General features: G+C 36.4%; 1 protein-coding gene and 1 non-coding gene across 4 annotated transcripts in view; one reads left to right on the forward strand and one right to left on the reverse strand.

Moving 5' to 3' along the window:
• Positions 1-18,204, forward strand: part of LOC125675184 (SWI/SNF-related matrix-associated actin-dependent regulator of chromatin subfamily A containing DEAD/H box 1-like) — a 34,861-nt gene that overhangs the window by 1,333 nt on the left and 15,324 nt on the right. For 2 of the 3 annotated variants that reach the window (XM_056157626.1, XM_056157625.1), the window contains exons 2-12: positions 119-421; positions 4,649-4,811; positions 9,883-10,061; positions 10,690-10,898; positions 11,926-12,019; positions 12,211-12,281; positions 13,305-13,457; positions 13,789-14,015; positions 15,583-15,673; positions 15,904-16,003; positions 16,519-16,657. In XM_056157626.1, the coding sequence (XP_056013601.1) occupies positions 124-421; positions 4,649-4,811; positions 9,883-10,061; positions 10,690-10,898; positions 11,926-12,019; positions 12,211-12,281; positions 13,305-13,457; positions 13,789-14,015; positions 15,583-15,673; positions 15,904-16,003; positions 16,519-16,657 (1,724 nt within the window). In that variant the 5' untranslated portion in view covers positions 119-123. Of the gene's footprint in view, positions 1-118; positions 422-4,648; positions 4,812-9,645; positions 9,683-9,882; positions 10,062-10,689; positions 10,899-11,925; positions 12,020-12,210; positions 12,282-13,304; positions 13,458-13,788; positions 14,016-15,582; positions 15,674-15,903; positions 16,004-16,518; positions 16,658-18,204 lie in introns of those variants that run through there. The other variant, XM_056157627.1, reaches the window with a different exon arrangement.
• Trnat-ggu (transfer RNA threonine (anticodon GGU)) lies at positions 12,500-12,573 on the reverse strand. The gene has a single exon. It is a non-coding gene; the product is annotated as a tRNA-Thr (tRNA).

Genomic DNA, 18,204 nt, shown 5'->3' on the forward strand with positions numbered 1-18,204 from the left:
TTTGATAATTGACTACAAAAACTAGAAATTCGATGGAAAGACTGTAGACTGACGATTTTCGAAGACTGACTATTTTTTTTTTTTCTTAATCTGAACAATGGTTTATTTTTACTTTCAGATTTGATGATGGCAAGCAAAAGTCCAAGCTTAAACTCACTGATGAATTATCGTTTTGTGAAAAAGCAAGTTCCTAAACTCACCTCAGGTAGTGAGAGCTTGTTTAGCTCCGATACAAATGGAGGTATTCAGCATGACAGTAAGGGAACAGACGGGCAAACAGACAGCCAAACAAGCAACTGTTCATCTGCCACAATCCTCTACTCAGATCAGGAGGGAGGAAGTCAGAACAGCGAGATGACCATTCCATACAACCCGAGTCAGGATCTCGGAAGCCAGGATCCATTCACACAAAACACAGAGGGTAGGGGTGTCTCTGACGCTGTCTTGATATGTTTGATATTCATTAGAGGTATCTCAGAGAGTCAGGGTGTCTTGTGTGTTTATTCGTTAGGGGTGTCTCTAGGGTACAGAGCTTCTCGGGGTATAGAATGGCCTCTGTGTTTATTTGATTACCGACTCAAGAACTGACAATGAGAGAAATAAGATTCCATTCATGTTTTTGCTCTATGTTCAGTAGAATTATACTTTAATACTAGGGATGCAACAGGTACCTGAAATAACCAGAAAACCGCGGGTCCTGTTGTTCAGTTCCATTTTTCTGTATTTCGGTTCTAGTCTGGTTTTTAAAATAGAATCATTATTAGAAATCCATTTAAATGAAATGTTGTCAAAATTCTCAAAAATGGCTGTATTTTGATCAATTTTTTAATGAAAAAACTGTAAACAATGACAGTGTGTAAGATATGTCAAGACAGGATTCCAGTAGAAATGAGTAGAATTGACAATGCTGTTTTTAGTACCATGGATGTCGAGTCTAAACCACAGTCCACGTCCCCTAATAATAATTGTAACAAAATACAATAAAGGTTTTTGATTTTAACTGTTTATTAGATTTTTGAAATAGTTATATATAGACCCAAACCGAAATACCTGAACTCAAAAAAGTAAAAAAAATTAGAACCGACCCAAAAATTTTTGGAAACCCGACAGCCCTATTTGATATATAGATATAGCTATGACAAACATATATATCACAAAATATGTGTTGTGATTATTGTGTTTTGATAGAAGGCTTGTAAACAGAGTTCCCAAAATCTGCTGGTCCACTGGGCCTCCCCAATTAATTTTAAACATGACTGATGAAATTTAGTTTGATCAGTCCATATGTTCTGAATCAGCAGATTATAAATCCTGATATATCTAAATTACTCTCACAAAACATTTCATTTTTTTTTTTTTTTGGATGAATAGTATTGCGACAAATATAGACACATTCTAATTTTTTTTCATCTGGAACTGTGTGTGCCAGTGTGCAAAATTAATTTATTAATTTTTTATTTTACATCTGGTTTGTATGATTTTATCATTAGGTTACTCTCTAGTATTAAGTTTTCTGCTATAGCTGAGATTATTATCAAAATTAAATGCGACCTGAAAGGTGAAAAATAATGCACAACTAGATTTATTTCAATTATTCTACCTATCTCTTTCTGTAACATCATTAGAAACAATCAACATAACAAAATACAAAGCAAAGTAATAATGCCATTGTTGTTTTTGTAATATGACATGTTGTAGTGACAGTGTTGGTGATATGCTAGAGAGTGACCTTTCAATAAAGATAAAAACCTGCATGTTAGAGCCAAAGTGTATGCGTCATAAAACTTCCTCTTGTTTGGTTGATTTGTCTGAAGGTGAGAATGAAAGTATTAACACAGGTGAGTGGGGATCTACCCATTCCCAGGCAGATAACTGTTATTTTGTACTCAGACATCCAATATTGCATAAAATGTGTTAATTAATCAATTTTAACATTTATTGATCTCATGTAAGGTGTGAGATCAAATGTTCCAATGAAAAACTTAACTCCCATAATTCTTATCAAGACCCCCCATCGCCCTCATCTTCACTAGCTAAGGGTGACACTCCTCAGTGTGTCTCTTTTCAATTTGATGCCCCCCCCCCCCCCTTACAAACTTAATATGATGAATGTTGACACAAATCGAATATCATGCAATGACAAGGGCTAAGACGATACATTCCCTTCACAATACGATACATATTGTAGGGCTGAAACGATTCAGGTACCTCACGGTTCGGTTCAATTTTCGATTCTTAGGTCACAATTCGATTATTTTCGATTCAATTCAATAGTTGTCAAAAACTCTAATAAACAATAAAAAATACACAACTTTCATGTTTTTATTTCATTTCCCCCCTGAAATTCATCGTTTTCAACAACGGAATATGGTCTTTATTATATCACTTGCTATAAAATATCCAAGAGTATTGGTAATTTATTTCTGTGAAACAAATTCTACATACTGCCGCAGTTCCGTTCTCTTTAAAACCAAAATGCTTCCATACAGGGGACCTTAGATTTGCCGGATTCACGATTCCAGTGTTAGCGTCCGCCATTTTTGTTGTATTAAATTGTAAGGTAAAAAACCAAATCCGTGTTGAATTCTTTATTTCCGGAAAAAATGTAAACATGGACCGAATCGAAATTTGGAGATGTTGAACCGAAAATTGAACCGAATGCTGTGAATCGCGGTTCGAGTGAACCGCGATTAATTGTTTCAGCCCTAACATATTGCAATACTAATGCCATAATTCAATATTTTCAATGCAATACATTTTATAGAAGAAATCATTATAGAAGAAATCAGTGATAACGTTAAAGAAAAATGTAATTAGTACAAAGATTCACAGTCACAATTTTAAAAGCAAAATGTTTCCAAACTGCGGAACGCTAAGATGCCTGTTGGCTATGTACTCTACGTAGCTTAAACTGATTAAGTTCATTATTGTTTTTGTCAGACTTGAGGCTGACAGCAGTCTGAGCGTTATCGGACATGATTTTGTCCCTCATACATTTTTAGATAAGTATTTAAGTCAAGCCTGTTGTATTTTACTGATCTAGACTAGATTTTAAAAAACGTATCGCACCGAAGAACGAGACAATGAATCGAACATTGAATCGAGCATTTATATTGAACAGTATCGATATTTTGGTGAATCGTTTCAGTCCTAGCAATGATACAACTATATCTAGTACAGTACTAAACACTGTATAATACATGATGTGCACTTTCTACTGTTTATTAACAAATGTAGATTTTAAATGGCACATGTATCTTAAAATGTATTAAATTAATGTTAATATATTTCTAAACATTCAATGAGTCACTTGCAATACGCTCTCTCCACTCATTCAAGGTCGACTGATGTGTGTGTATTGTAAACAATGCTATAGTTTTTTTACCGCAACAAAAAAGGTTTTGATTATTGACAAAGAAGACTAGTTTTCTTTTTCTTTTTTTTAAACTCATACCAAAATTATTCATTTATTATGACAAAATCAATGGTCTGATGACCAAAACTTGAGGGAGCTTTTACCTATTCCCCCAAACTGAATTGATATTTTATCCAACATCGATCGTTTGGTCTTGCTCCTAAAGTTCATTAGAACAGGAACAAGTATTAAACTAACATGGACATATACTTTGGCAGGCATGTGGCAACACCCCCTCTCCTTTTTTGACAAAGTACTTTTTCTGTTTGAATAATTGGCTCCCCCCAGCATTTTATAACTTGTAAAACACACTCTCTATACTTTTATCGGATATTAATACAAGCATGGAGTTAGTTTGATACTACATGTATGATTAAAGTTATTTCATTGAAGAGATCCATAATTTTCATGGTTAGTGTCATATTTAGAAAACGACTAGTCTTACGGTTGGGAATTTAACAGATATCAGTAATTCTTAAATGATTAGTGACATATTTAGAAAACAATTAGTCTTGGGGTCGGGAATTAGCAGAAAACTTAAAATTGTCTCACTAAAAATTCTACTTATGTGCATTATTCTGATTATGCAACAAATGGGCAGTCCGAGTGGACCTTCGTGTCCCTCAAAATAATTTTATTTGATGCATCCTGTATATGCCAATTTTATTCTAGATATTCAGCACATAATTTGGAAAAAAAGCATTTTGATATAAATTTGCACATTGATTTTGCAGCAGAATAATTTTTTTGATGAGACATTTCAACCCCAAATATTTTCATATTTTAAATGCTACTTATTTTTGGAAAAGGCAATGAAAGTACGATTTTGAATAAAATGAAAAGAGAGGCATTTATTTTGTAGAGAAATCAAATTAGATTGCAAAATTCAGTTTGATTGTTTAATTCCACAAATAATATGGAGTTGTCTAACATTAGAGGTCCCCCTCTCTATTTCCTGTGTATTTCACTAACAAGCAACAATTGTGTATAGAGATTAGCATCCCCCCAGACCCCGCTCAGTCAAGGAAATAACTCCTACAAGTATGCTAAATAGACCACGCCTACTTCTCATGAAAAACGGGGGTAAAAAAAATTGGGTCTTTCTTATGGCTTATAAAAATTCTTGTTTTATCAGGGTCATCGTTACAGACTAGCAGTTGTTTTCGCATATTATCTCTCCATTAGCATTGTCTTGTATGCATTTATAAGTAAAACAAAATCTTGTTATTTCAGACTGTCAGCCTAGTAGTCCGGACTCTCCTATCTTCCGCGGAAAGGTCAAGGGGTCAAACAAGAACTGTATTGGGGACGATGACACAGATCCTATGTCCTCCCCCTGGTTTTCAAAGGAATATGGCATGTCCAATGGAATGGCTTCTACCTCAACAAAACAGAGGTATAATGGCATGTAACGTTTTCCGCCTTGGGTAGTTACAAAAATATTTGTGGATCCTCTTATTTCTGAAATTTTCCCAATAAAAACGAGCTATTGGATTTTCTATGAATTTATTAAGATTGGAATTAATTTACTAATTATTGTAAATGCATGAAATATATCAAAAGATGAAATAGCATTTATATATTACATATAATGATTATCTTCTGTGTGTATGAAATTTACGCAATGACATTGGGAATTTACCCAACGTGTCTAAACTGAATGGAATACTGATTGGGGATCCAAATATACTGGGTATGAAATGGCATCAGACTTACCCAACCTAAATTTTCGGGTTATATCTATAAAATAATTCTCATTCCTGTGGGCTCTGATGGCTCCATGATGGTACTACCCAATCTTTTTTCTGCCAGCATTTTCTGCCATTCATATACCTAACGCCTGGCAGGGCCAAACTTAAACACCCGCAAATCATACGGTACTGAACGAATTGGCGCTGTATTCGAAGTGAAGTACACAAAATGCTCATTATGAAAAAGGGGCTCTTATACAGCGATTATAAGGTGTTGTATTTCATGGATGGGTGAATAAAGTCCTAGAATGATACCTTTATAGAAATAGGTAGGTTTGTGTCAGTATTCCATCCATTTGCAATATAGATGGGCGTTAATGGGTTCGTTTCGTAGAGGAAATTCGGAATCATAATACATATACATAAACAATTAGAAATATGGATATCTAATATGATTCGATAATGGGATATTCATACAACATATCATGTATGCTATCTTCACAATCATAGTGTGGATTTCTGTATCATCAGATACTAGAGACGACGCATGCATGCATAAAGAAGTGGTGCAGTATTCGTTACAGGCATGTCCAATGGAATGGCTTCTACCTCAACAAAACAGAGTTATAATGGCATGTCCAATGGAATGGCTTCTACCTCAACAAAACAGAGGTATAATGGCATGTCCAATGGAATGGCTTCTACCTCAACAAAACAGAGGTATAATGGCATGTCCAATGGAATGGCTTCTACCTCAACAAAACAGAGGTATAATGGCATGTCCAATGGAATGGCTTCTACCTCAACAAAACAGAGGTATAATGGCATGTCCAATGGAATGGCTTCTACCTCAACAAAACAGAGGTATAATGGCATGTCCAATGGAATGGCTTCTACCTCAACAAAACAGAGGTATAATGGCATGTCCAATGGAATGGCTTCTACCTCAACAAAACAGAGTTATAATGGCATGTCCAATGGAATGGCTTCTACCTCAACAAAACAGAGTTATAATGCCATGTCCAATGGAATGGCTTCTAGCTCAACAAAACAGAGGTATAATGCAGGGTTGGGTGGTTAAAACCGCCCCCGGTTTTAACCAGTGGTTTTAACCGTCCTGGTCAATACTCCCCAAGTGGTCATTACTGGTCACTTGTGATTTTAACTGTCCACTTTCCTATTTTTGTACATTTCTTGCTAAGATAAAGATAAATTAAGTCTTTTCAATATATGGATCAATTGTTGATTAATATTTTTCATTAGATAATCAAATGTAATTTCATAAGTTTAATATATTTGGTTTGCTGAAACTGACCGAAATATCTTCAGTACCTACCAGAGGGTCACAGTTCTATAACGTAGCTTGACAATTGGAGACAGACCTGTTAATACATGTACCTGGACAGATTAAGAATAAAAGGTAGCTGGACATTATCTGAGCACAGGAAACAGAGTTGACAGGTGTTAATAAGCATAGACTGGGACCAGAGATTACCATTGTGTCTGTTATTGTTACCAACCCACCCCCTCAAATGTTTGTTTAACAGTTAAAATGAAGATTGATGAAAGAATACTTAAAGGTAGTTCTTGTTAAACTAAGGATTTTGAACAGAAACTTTTACATCTTTTCCAATTCAACAGAGTCATTTGTACATTATTTATTTAATATTATGACTTATAAGTATATTATAAACTGATAGTGCATGTTATGAATTACAGTATTTACCATAATGGTCACTTAAAGGTCATAGGAGACGATTTTCAAAAAAAAATTGTTTTGCATGAAAATGTGTTCTTCTTTAATTACTTAACATAAGTAAATAAGTCATTCAGAAAATATCGTAAGGTAACAGACGCTACAGACCGTCAAATGTTGCTGTGGTGTGAAGTATCAAAATAGTAAGATGACTTATCTCCCTTGCTTGATGACGTCAAAAGAGACCAGCCTGACGCAAATGTGTATTTGTTTATACTAACAACTGCGGGTTTTAGCCGTCAAAATGTTCAATGTGCTTACATTCAACTGTAATGTAGCAAATCAGGTATTTCTATATACTTTTGTCTAAATGATCCAACGTTCAGAAAGACTTTGGTGTGAAATCTACACCGAGAACACGGAACTCAAAGTTGTTTGACAATCATTTTTATTTTACGCGATTGTACAATACGATTGTAAACGGGGGTTGATGTGGATCAGTTTCGTTATTGTATACACTCTACTCTGGCAAAAACTAATGGGTTTATGAAATTAAATCTTCGACCAGATGCAGTTCTAACTATTTTCAACTACAGACCAACTGAAAGCATGGTGAAGACGAGAAAATCCTGTAAAATGTTGACTGTATAATGACGGTAGTACAGATATTTATAATTTAGTATTTAAACACAATCTGATTTGTTTAAAAATGAATTTGACTATGAAATAGTCATATGAAGCTCTTCTGATCAGAATCTTTTCCTCTGAATATATAAGTAAATAAATTGAAAATGAATAGGTCTACTAACTTTATATCTTGAAAGTTGCATTATCAGACCCCCCCCCCCCCCCCCCCTTTTCTGTTTAAAAAAGAATGTTCAAAGCAAATGGTGAAGCGATATTGAAATTACAAGTTTTTATATCAGGTGAAATAAACCAATTTTTACGTTCATGCAAGAGTTGGGGGATGATTTTCTTCAAGTGAAGCACTAATTTGCACGTTGGTTTCCTTATTGGGGTCAAAATTTAAAACAAAAAATTAATTAAAGGCCGAGGATTTTGACCAACCGGTCGGTTTTCCTCAGGTAAGTTAAGTGCGGGGCAGGAGTGAAGCCCCGAACCCGAGGGAACCCTGCTAGCTTGTATATACCGTCCCAAATACAGGGGGTGTTATCTGTGTTACCTGCATTACCTGTACGTTTTTGTAAGATTGAAAAATTCATGGGAGTCATTTTTCTTGCGCAGGTTAATCGAAACGTTGATAATTAAATCTAATGAATCAACATGTAAAACTTAAACCTCGATAAATTTATTTTGTATAAATGAGAAAGTTAGCTATTGATAAATTAGGCAGATTATTCTTTTTTCTAAGTTTTCTTGTATCCATTTGACTGCCTACTGGATATCCGACGATGTATGACTGCCAAACATACAGTTTCCGACTGGAGTTCCTGTGTACTGTGCAGATTTTCTGGCTATGTGCAGCTTATGAACTGATCATCATCCCACACCCCACGATGACTCAACATATTCCAAAACTGTTTAAATTAGAAAGTTTTATTCTGTTTGAATTAATTTTTCTGGACCGCACACCAGAATTCTTTGGCTACCTAAAGTTGTCTGTGTGACTCGTCCAAAATGCATGGCCAACAAAAACAGTCATGACATTCGGATTTTTCGACAGTTTCTTCAATAACTGGTCCAGACGAAGAAATCGTTCTTCCTCTGGCTTCCAGTTCCAACCATTATACGCAAGAAAGAGCCCTTATAGCGGCTAATGTGATGGTAAATTATTCTTCATATAGCCCCTAATGTCGCAAATCTTATTGTAAAAGAATGTTAAAGCCATTTATATTTATTATTATATTCACCTGTTAAACTAAAATAGCTCACTATACTTGTAAAAATCCTATGAAAACAAATTCAAAATACGGCACTCACGCACGATGTGTGCAAAGGAAATTCCGATCTGGCTATACAATATATCCGAGTCAGGGTGGGACTTTGGCACATAAAACCAAAGGGGGATGAGGGGGTACCCACCTTTCTTGTCAGTCAACCTTCAATTTGACACCCCCCCCCCCTTGGAAAAAAAAACCCCGATGCTGCGTCACCGTGTCTGCAAGGGGTTATAAATAGCGCAAGTAATAGCTGTCTATATTTCTCTTATTGTCATCAGAGATTGTACTATGAAATTATCATGCATTTATCATTAACCAGTCAGTATTATTTCAAGTCAACTGATTCGGAATAAATAGGACCTCAAGTGATTGATCTTCTTGTTCGTCCTCCGATGAAAAATCGTTGATGTGGCTGGCATTTGCATTAATTAGGAGTTCAAAGTGATATCCTTGCATAACAAACTATGGTTCTCCATTCAAAAACTCCTCCAGTTGCGAATAAATCGTCTATGAATGTGCTTTTGTGTTGATTCGCAAATCTGAGTGTGGTCTCTTATGACGTCACAAATTCAGGAAATCAGGAACGATAATCGGGTAACGATTTTCTATTCCGACTACCTTTGCACCTCAATTTCTTCGAGTTAATATCGTTATTAATCTTAAAAAGGCATTTTTATGAGGAGTCTTATGAAACAAAGTTGATAATTATGGAGAGAAAAGGTATTGTTAAAAACCCTCTCCTATGACCTTTAAACATTTAAAATAGATAACACAGACTATAATGACCAAATAATTTTCAATCGACCAGTATTAACAGGTTTTAACCAGTATTGACCACTGGGTTGGTCAATACTCATATTGACCACTTTTTTTGCAAAGCCTGGTATAATGGCATGTCCCATGGAATGGCTTCTAGCTCAACAAAACAGAGGTATAATGGCATGTCCAATGGAATGGCTTCTACCTCAACAAAACAGAGGTATAATGAGGCTTTAACAAGCACAGTGTATTCAATAGAGTGGCCTCTGCCTGAATATAACAAAAATATGGTGATAGTGTCTAATGTTTATGCTTTAGGAGAGATGGCAAGAAATGTAATATCCCTTTGATATTGCGTCTCTTGCTTCCCTTGATAGCGTGTCTCCATTCATCAGACTTGTCTCCCTTGGTATTGTGTAGGAGGAAATCCAAGCAGGTTGTGCGACAGGGCTTTGGGGATGACTTGACTCCGGAGCAGACGGAAGCTGTCAATCACCTGAAGTCGATGTTTCCGGACCGCCCCATGGAGGTGTTACAGGAAGCTTTGGAGGCCCGCAGTTGGAATGTGGAGGAGGCTGTTGATCATGTGATCGATGGGTGTAAGTCACGCAAGAGTATAAAAGAAACAGAAATCGTGATTCAACCAGTACAATTATCAACTTTCAAATGCTGTATTTTTCCAGATAAGGGTTTTGCTTTTTTTTGTCTGTCTGTCCTTTCGTCTGTAAACTTCACTTATTTTGGAATTTTTTCTTCAGAACCACAGTGTTGTTTTCAACCAAACTTGCCATAATAAAGCATCTTAGGTTAAGGGGATTTAAAATTCAAGTGAAGGGTCATACCCTTTTCAAAGGGGAGGTAATTAAGAAATAAAGAAATTGAATTGGGGTGTTTTAAACCACTGAACCAGAAAAAACAAAACTTCAAAATTGTTCAAACCATGGCACCAGAGTAAGATGGATCACAATATTGGATCAAAGTTTTACATGGAAATAAATGAGAAGGAAATCTTATCAAAATCTTTTTCTCAGGAGCAGCAGGGCTTTGATTAGTCATATAGTAAAAAGCAAGCATCCTCAGAAAGTGCAGATTCAAGTTCGTTCAAAATGTGGCCCCAGGTGGGACTGTAATAGGGGATCAAAGTTTTACAGGAGAATATAGTGTGAAAAGTGTTGAAAAATCTTCTTATCAATTTAGACAAAGATTTAAAAAGAGTATTTGTTTTAGCTAAGGCATTCAGAAATAAGAAACCGAAGAAGCGGATAATTCATCAGGAAAGCAGCGATTCAGAAGACGGAGGGTCACCGGTTCATCGTCCTGGGAAACGAGCTCGACCCATCGAATCTTGTGACCTTGACCCTTCCCAGATCTCGGAAAAGGAGAAGGAGAGGCGGATTATTTTCCTGCAAGAGGCATTTCCTCAGAAGAAAAGACGGGTAAGGTTAAGGTTAGGGTAAGGTGTTGGTTTGAAGTCCATTCTTGAAAAAAAAAATTATTTGCTGTAACATGACACATTAATTAGGTGGGTATTGGGGGGGGGGGGGGGGGTGGTGTCAATTTCAAAATCTGATTTACTACATTGCAAAGCACCATGTTTTGAACAATGTGATGAATACAGAACCTAATAAAATTAATTAAATGGATTTAAAACTGTAGCAATTACGTTACAGCAAATTGATAGGTTTGCAATGATGGCCAAAGGATATCTTAATGATATCAATATACCCAAGGCTGTTGATTGATTGAATGTATATTGTTTAACATCCCTTGAGAGAATTTTTCACTCGTATGGAGACGTCACCATTGCCTGTGAAGGGCACAAAAAAATTTAGGCCTATGCTCAGCGCTTATGGTCTTTGAGCAGGAAGGGTTCTTTAACATGCCACACCTGTGACATGGGGCCACAGTTTTTGCAGTCTCATCCGAAGGACTGCCCCATTTAGTTGCCTCTTACAACAAGCAAGGGGTACTGAGGATCCATTCTAACATGAATCTCCATGGGAAGTCGAAGGATTGAAGAGAATTTCTGAAAATGGCTTCCTTCAGTAATGGGATTTCATGGTGTTCCTTTATCGCTGTTACTGATGCTTTACTGATTCCTCACCGAGAGAAAGACTACAATGAAAGCTTGCTGTTTTTGGTATTCATTAACAGCTCGCGGCAGTTACTGGTATGACAATGAGTGTGGGTGTGTTTACTGGTATGACAATAAGTGTGGGTGTGGTTACTGGTATGACAATGAATGTGGGTTTGGTTACTGGTACGACAATGAGTGTGGGTGTGGTTACTGGTATGACAATGAGTGTGGGTGTGGTTACTGGTATGACAATAAGTGTGGGTTTGGTTACTGGTATGACAATGAGTGTGGGTGTGGTTACTGGTATGACAGTAAGTGTGGGTGTGGTTACTGGTATGACAATGAGTGTGTTACTTGTGTACTGAGTTTGTTGACTCTGTTTACAGGACTTACATCAGGCCTTAGAGAATAACAACTGGCAGACTGACGACGCCCTTCTGGAGCTGGGCAACATAGGAGACAAGTCAGAGGAGAGACAAGGTTTGTATACAGAGTTGAGCAACATAGGAGACAAGTTAGAGGAGAGACAAGGTTTGTCTACAGAGCTGAGCAACATAGGAGACAAGTTGGAAAGGAATTTGTATCTGTGAAGTACGGTGTAGGTTTTTGATTTTCAAATTGATACCTCGGTATAGTCTGTGTCTAAAGTCGTCTGTTTCTGTCTTCCTCAGCGGCTCTAGAGGATGAGGAGGAGGATTTCCGAAGTGAAGATGAAGAGGCAGACAGCGATGACAGCATTGAGGTGAGGCGTTTAACAGAAATCTGAAGCACTGATAAAAATCATTACTTGCCCTTCATTTTGAACCTTCAAAACCAACAGTTATATTTTCAAAATTATGATCATCCTTAAAAATCCATTATAGAAACTCTAACCTGGTGCATATCTTTGTAATGTAGTATATATATAAATGTAGTATATATATATAAATGTAGTATATATAGGAAAGAGGAGAAAATCTTTGGCTGGACTGGGAATCGAACCCAGGACCCCTGCATTACCAGTCAGGTGCTCTAACCACTGAGCTATCCAGACCCCTGCATTACCAGACAGGTGCTCTAACCACTGAGCTATCCAGGCCGATATCCACGGTCCATATAGCCCTAATTACTACATTCCTCCCTCCTTAAATAGTCTTTGCCCTCGAAGACACACAACCCAGATTCTTTTCGCCCCTAACAGGACCTTCACCTGCAAGACCAGGGGTGTTCAATGGCACCAAATGTAGTATAGGAGAGAGGAGAAAATCTTTGGCTGGACCGGGAATCAAACCCGGGACCCTGCATTACTAGTCAGGTGCTCTAACCACTGAGCTACCCAGGTCGATATCCACGGTCCGTATAGCCTTAATTACTACATTAAACACTATTATTTCCTGATTCAAATTGAGTGGTATGCATGTGACGATACTTTTCAGCTGATATTCTACAGACCAAATGTTTCGTGCATTGTAAGAAAGCCGTCAATGGTGAACTATGTTTCCTTTGCTCATTCATGCAGAATTTTCTGTGTTTCATCCATTTGAAATTTAAAAATCTATCAATCATTGCTTATTGATATTTTGCATATAATCATTATCACAACTGTAATTTTTTTTTTTTTGGAGCAGCAGAATTATGATTTCATATCCTGGCAAATTGACACTCATATGGGAAATTCCATGTGAATAATCATGCATACTCTTGTATTAATGTTAAGAATTTTGTGGTAGTGTAGTCTTACTGAAACCTTTGACTGAGTTTGACATCTATGACCTTTGTTCTTCAGATGGACACAGAAGGTGCTAAGACAGAGAGAGAGAAGATCCTGACTTTCTTCGATGAGGCGACAATAGACGAACTATCAGCAACACCTGGCTGTTCCAAAAAGCGTGCTGAGGTCATCATGTCACTAAGGCCGTTTAAGACATGGAACAAACTAGTGAGTGATGTGTAGTCTGAATATACTGCGGAATCATCATTATCCGTGGGGGATTGATGTTCGTGGATTTTGTGGTTTACTCTTACCCATGAATTTACGTGTCCTCGAACATTTTTAAAACCCAGTAGAGTTATCTCTCCTTGTAACATCGTATTGCTTACCCACGAAATTACGTCCCCACGAACCAGCAAAGTTTTGCTTGCCCACGAACATTGGCTCCCATGTATTAAAGTGATTCCACAGTATTGAATTAACAGCATGCATTATTTATTGTCTGTGTTGTGTATTTCTCAATGATTTTATTCCGTTGCATGGATTTGTCTGATTTCAGACGACAGAATTTTGCAACAACAAAGCGTTGTCGTATGAAATTGTCAGTGGTTGTAAAGAAATCTTCCGGGTCCGACAAGTCATTCTCAAACTCATGCAGAAATGTGAGGGAATTTCAAAGAAAATGGAGACCGTTGTTTCGTGCCTGACAAAGAAAACGGACATAGATGAAAGCAGCGATGATGAATCTATACAAATAACTAAACAGCCAGGAAACTTGTCTCCGAAGTAAGTTATTGCACAATTCAACAACCAGGCCCAGGGATCATATAACAGACTCAGACTAACTCCAAATTTCAATCACCTGTAAGATGTTTATTGTTTTTGAACTGAAACTCTTAATCTGCAGATACTACAAATTTTATAAAACCATACTGAATGACAGTTTTATTTTGGAATGATTGTCTTCACAATATTCAGATTATGACTAAGCTTAAAATGTTTCATGATCCTGGGACCAGGGTATCTATTTACTTAGTAAGACCACAATGTGCAAACAGCTGATAAAGTGGTGAATGACAGGGGGGAGGGGGGTTGGGGTTGGGCGTCCCTGTAATAAGGTACTTACTTAATTTTTTTTATAATCAACTCCTCTCACACCTCTTGCTTGATGTTCCTCAAACTTTGTACAGTTGTTATTGATAAACTGAAGATATGCATATACCTTTTTGAAAGTGATCAGACATTTTTCGAAAAATTTACATGTAATTGAACTTAGTCATTTTTAAGCATGTCCTGAATAGACGGAACCTATCTTGTGTAATCAACACCTCTCACACCTCTAACTTGAAATTCCTCAATTTATGTACAGTTTTTATGGACACATTGAACATATGCATGTGTCTTTTTCGGAGTGATCGGACATTCTATGAAAAATATTCATGTACATGATGTAGTTGAACTTTGTCATTTTTAAGCATGTTACCTACTTTGTATAACCAACTCCTCTCACAGTTTTTATGTAAAAATTTTCAGACCTTGTACATTATAGATGTTATAAAAACATTGAAGATATATATTTGACATTTTTAAAGTTTAAAATGTTTTAAAAGGTTTTTTTTTTTTTTTTTTTTAATTCTACATTTGATATCATGTCTTTTTTCTAGTATGTTTTGTACTCCATGATAAATAACATTTTAAAGCAACCCACTGGCAGCAATTTCTGTTCTAGAATCAATTTTTTTTTCAATATTTTGTCCATCTTAAATACACAACCAACTTTTATATTGGGTAGAAACCATAAAATCACACTCGAAATGCATGAGGAATTTTTCAGAAAAATTATTCAATATGAGATACACATTTGATTAATATTTCTTTTCATGAATCCACCAAAAAATTGGGAAAAAATAACTTTGTACACAGTCTGTTCTCCTTTAGAAAGTAGGTAATTAAAGTGCCTTTCTTTTAAGATGCAGCTGAACAAAAAGACATTCTATCTCTCTTTAAAAATGGAGAAATATTCATCCCCTCACCCCAACACAGTAATAAATTGGACTAATCGGTAGCAGTCAGGTAGTATCACGTGGGGAGAAGCTGTTACTATTAGTCCTTCTACTGCTAGGAATCATCACGTCCCACTCTGTCTGCTGGGATAAGTTTGTTAAGTAAAAGTGAGAAGCATTTTTGATGCAGAGGTTGTTTTTGATGTGTACTTTTCCTGAATATTGGAATTTAGCCTCTGTTGTTTCACTACAGCTCTCGTTTGAAGCTGTTTTAGATGGTGGGTTCCTGGAATGCCCGTTAGTACTTCTAGTACTTTGATTTTATGTAAGCCTCTGTTGTTTCACTACAGCTGTCGTTTGAAGCCGTTCCAAATGGTGGGGTTGAACTGGTTGAGAATCATGCACTCGCAGCACCTGAATGGGATCTTAGCTGATGAAATGGTAAACGGATGCTGACCTTTAAATATTGAAAATTATATCAGTTGTTAATTGTAAATTGCTAGATATGGACAGTAAGTGTATTTTAAGTATTGAACAAAATCTACAAAATTATTCGTAAATTGTAGAATGTACAAACGATTCATTAGCAGTAGTCCTGTGTTGTTGTCAGTACACTGTGTTGATTGCTTCCTTTACTGTTGTGTAAGTTCATTGTCTACGTTGTCTTGTAGGGATTGGGCAAGACGATACAGACGATCTCCTTTATTGCTCATCTGATGGAGGAAGGGGAGAGGGGACCTCATGTCGTCATTGTTCCTTCCTCTACAATAGGTAACGTGATCTACCCCTATAACATACACAACTCTGCTGGCAATTGGCAAACTTTTATCTGTTTACAAAGAAAGTAGGATAACCCAGATTTGATAAAACTCTTTTCTTACAGGAGTATGTAAAAGGAAATCGGGGATTCTGAGTTGTTGTTTTTTTTTCGGCAGAAGAGCGATTTTCTTTGAAAATACTTGAAGGCATGAACTATGACATTTTGTGCCAGCATACTTTGTGTTCATGATAAGTATACTCCATGAAGTGTTGCTGTTCATACTCCCATGTATTTTCAAAAGTGATTTTTGTTTTCATATCAACATTTCATTTTCATTATGCTTGGGTTATAAATGTAGTTGTACTATATTCATCAAAATTCATACGCACATTGTTCACATTCATGAGGAAATGACTATCATATCAGTTGGTAAAGATATCGAAGGTCAACATTGGAAATGTAATTATTCTCTGACAATGTTAACTTGTGCCTGTATTAATGTTGTTTTATTTCTGGGAACTTACAGAGAATTGGATGCGAGAGTTTGAGACCTGGTGTCCGGACGTCAACCTTCTGGTTTATTATGGATCAATAGAGGACCGGCGTCAGAGTCGACTGTCGCTGATGTATGACACCAAGGAGGAATACAACGTTGTCCTCACCACGTAAAACATTTTGTTTTATTGTCGCCAAATTAGAAATCTTCATCTTCTCCAAAGGAGATGTTATGATTCTTTCTTTCTTTATTTCATTTTGTTCAGATATAAAACGTAAAAAAGCTTGAAACCTGTCACATCATCTCAGCATTATGTACCGTATATACTCGCCTATAAGTCGGGCCGCCTATAAGTCGGTTGTATTTTTTAAGTTATTTTGTAGGAATTTGCCATTGACCCGCTTATAAGTGGGTACAAATTTTTGTCAGAATCGGTTGACAAATTGAAGTCAATGCTCTATAGTGTTTTTACCTATGTTTCAAAAAATATTTTGAGAAATTAATAATCATGAGGTGCTCAATATCCAAGCCATGTGTGTTTGGGGTTTAAACGCAACCTTTGATCTATTATGGGCAATGATCCCTTGTTTACCTAAGCAATTATGGTCTCCTAATTACCAGTACCTGACACCGTGTTTACTTAGTGGCACGCGCCTCGCGAAAACTGTTATTGTGGGATTCCGGTATAATTCATTGTATCAACGATAGTTTTTAAGAGTCAAGAATGATGATCTAAATTATCTGTTAACAATATTCAATTTTTTATGAAATATATTTCAGCCGGTATACATATGAATATTTCAATACTAAATCGGGTTCGTAATTCAATTTTACCGATAAACAATAGATTAGTTGAATTGAAAGTATTAGTTACCGGTATTTAAATAATTTTTAACTAAATAAAAATATGTAAATACTTGTACTTTATACATAATTTTAAAATACATAAACAATACACTATGTCTAGATATTTGTGAACAATAATCATTTGTGTGGTAGTCTATGATAATCATCGGAGTTGTTTAAAAAACACTACATTACGCCGCCCAGAAAAATACCAATCTTCTTAGGACGCGCCTATAAGTCGGACATAGAGTTTTGGACCAAAAATTGACTCCTAAAAATCCAACTTATAGGCGAGTATATACGGTAATGTAACAATAATTCTACATACAGTCAAACCATGTTATGTTTAACTTGATGGGGCTTAGAAATAACTTTGAGATGTCCAAGAGCTTGAGATTATTGAGGTTAAAATACATGAAGAAAATATAGTTGGAAATTCTAAATCACTTTGACATATCCAAGGTTTTCATTTATCGATGATCAGGGTTAGAATAGGTCCTCAATACCCCTTGCTTGTCGCAAGAGACGACTAAATGGGGCGGACCTTTGGATGAGACTGTCAAAACCGAGGTCCCGTGTCACAGCAGGTATGGCATGATAAAGATCCCTCCCTACTCAAAGGCCAAAAACGCCGAACATAGGCCTAAATTTTGGAACCCTCCACTGTCAATGGTGACATCTCCATATGAGTGAAAAATTCTCAAGAGGGACGTTAAACAATACACAATCACAATCAATCATATATCGATGTTCAAGATACCAAAGTTCAAAGGTCAACTGTATGTGTATCTATGTAAGTGGCATGTAGAATCTCTTACAAGAGCAGAAAATGATTTACATAAGATGGCAGAAATTCAGATTGATTTTCAC

Source organism: Ostrea edulis, chromosome 3 (assembly GCF_947568905.1).
Source record: "Ostrea edulis chromosome 3, xbOstEdul1.1, whole genome shotgun sequence".
NCBI classification, from domain to species: domain Eukaryota; kingdom Metazoa; phylum Mollusca; class Bivalvia; order Ostreida; family Ostreidae; genus Ostrea; species Ostrea edulis.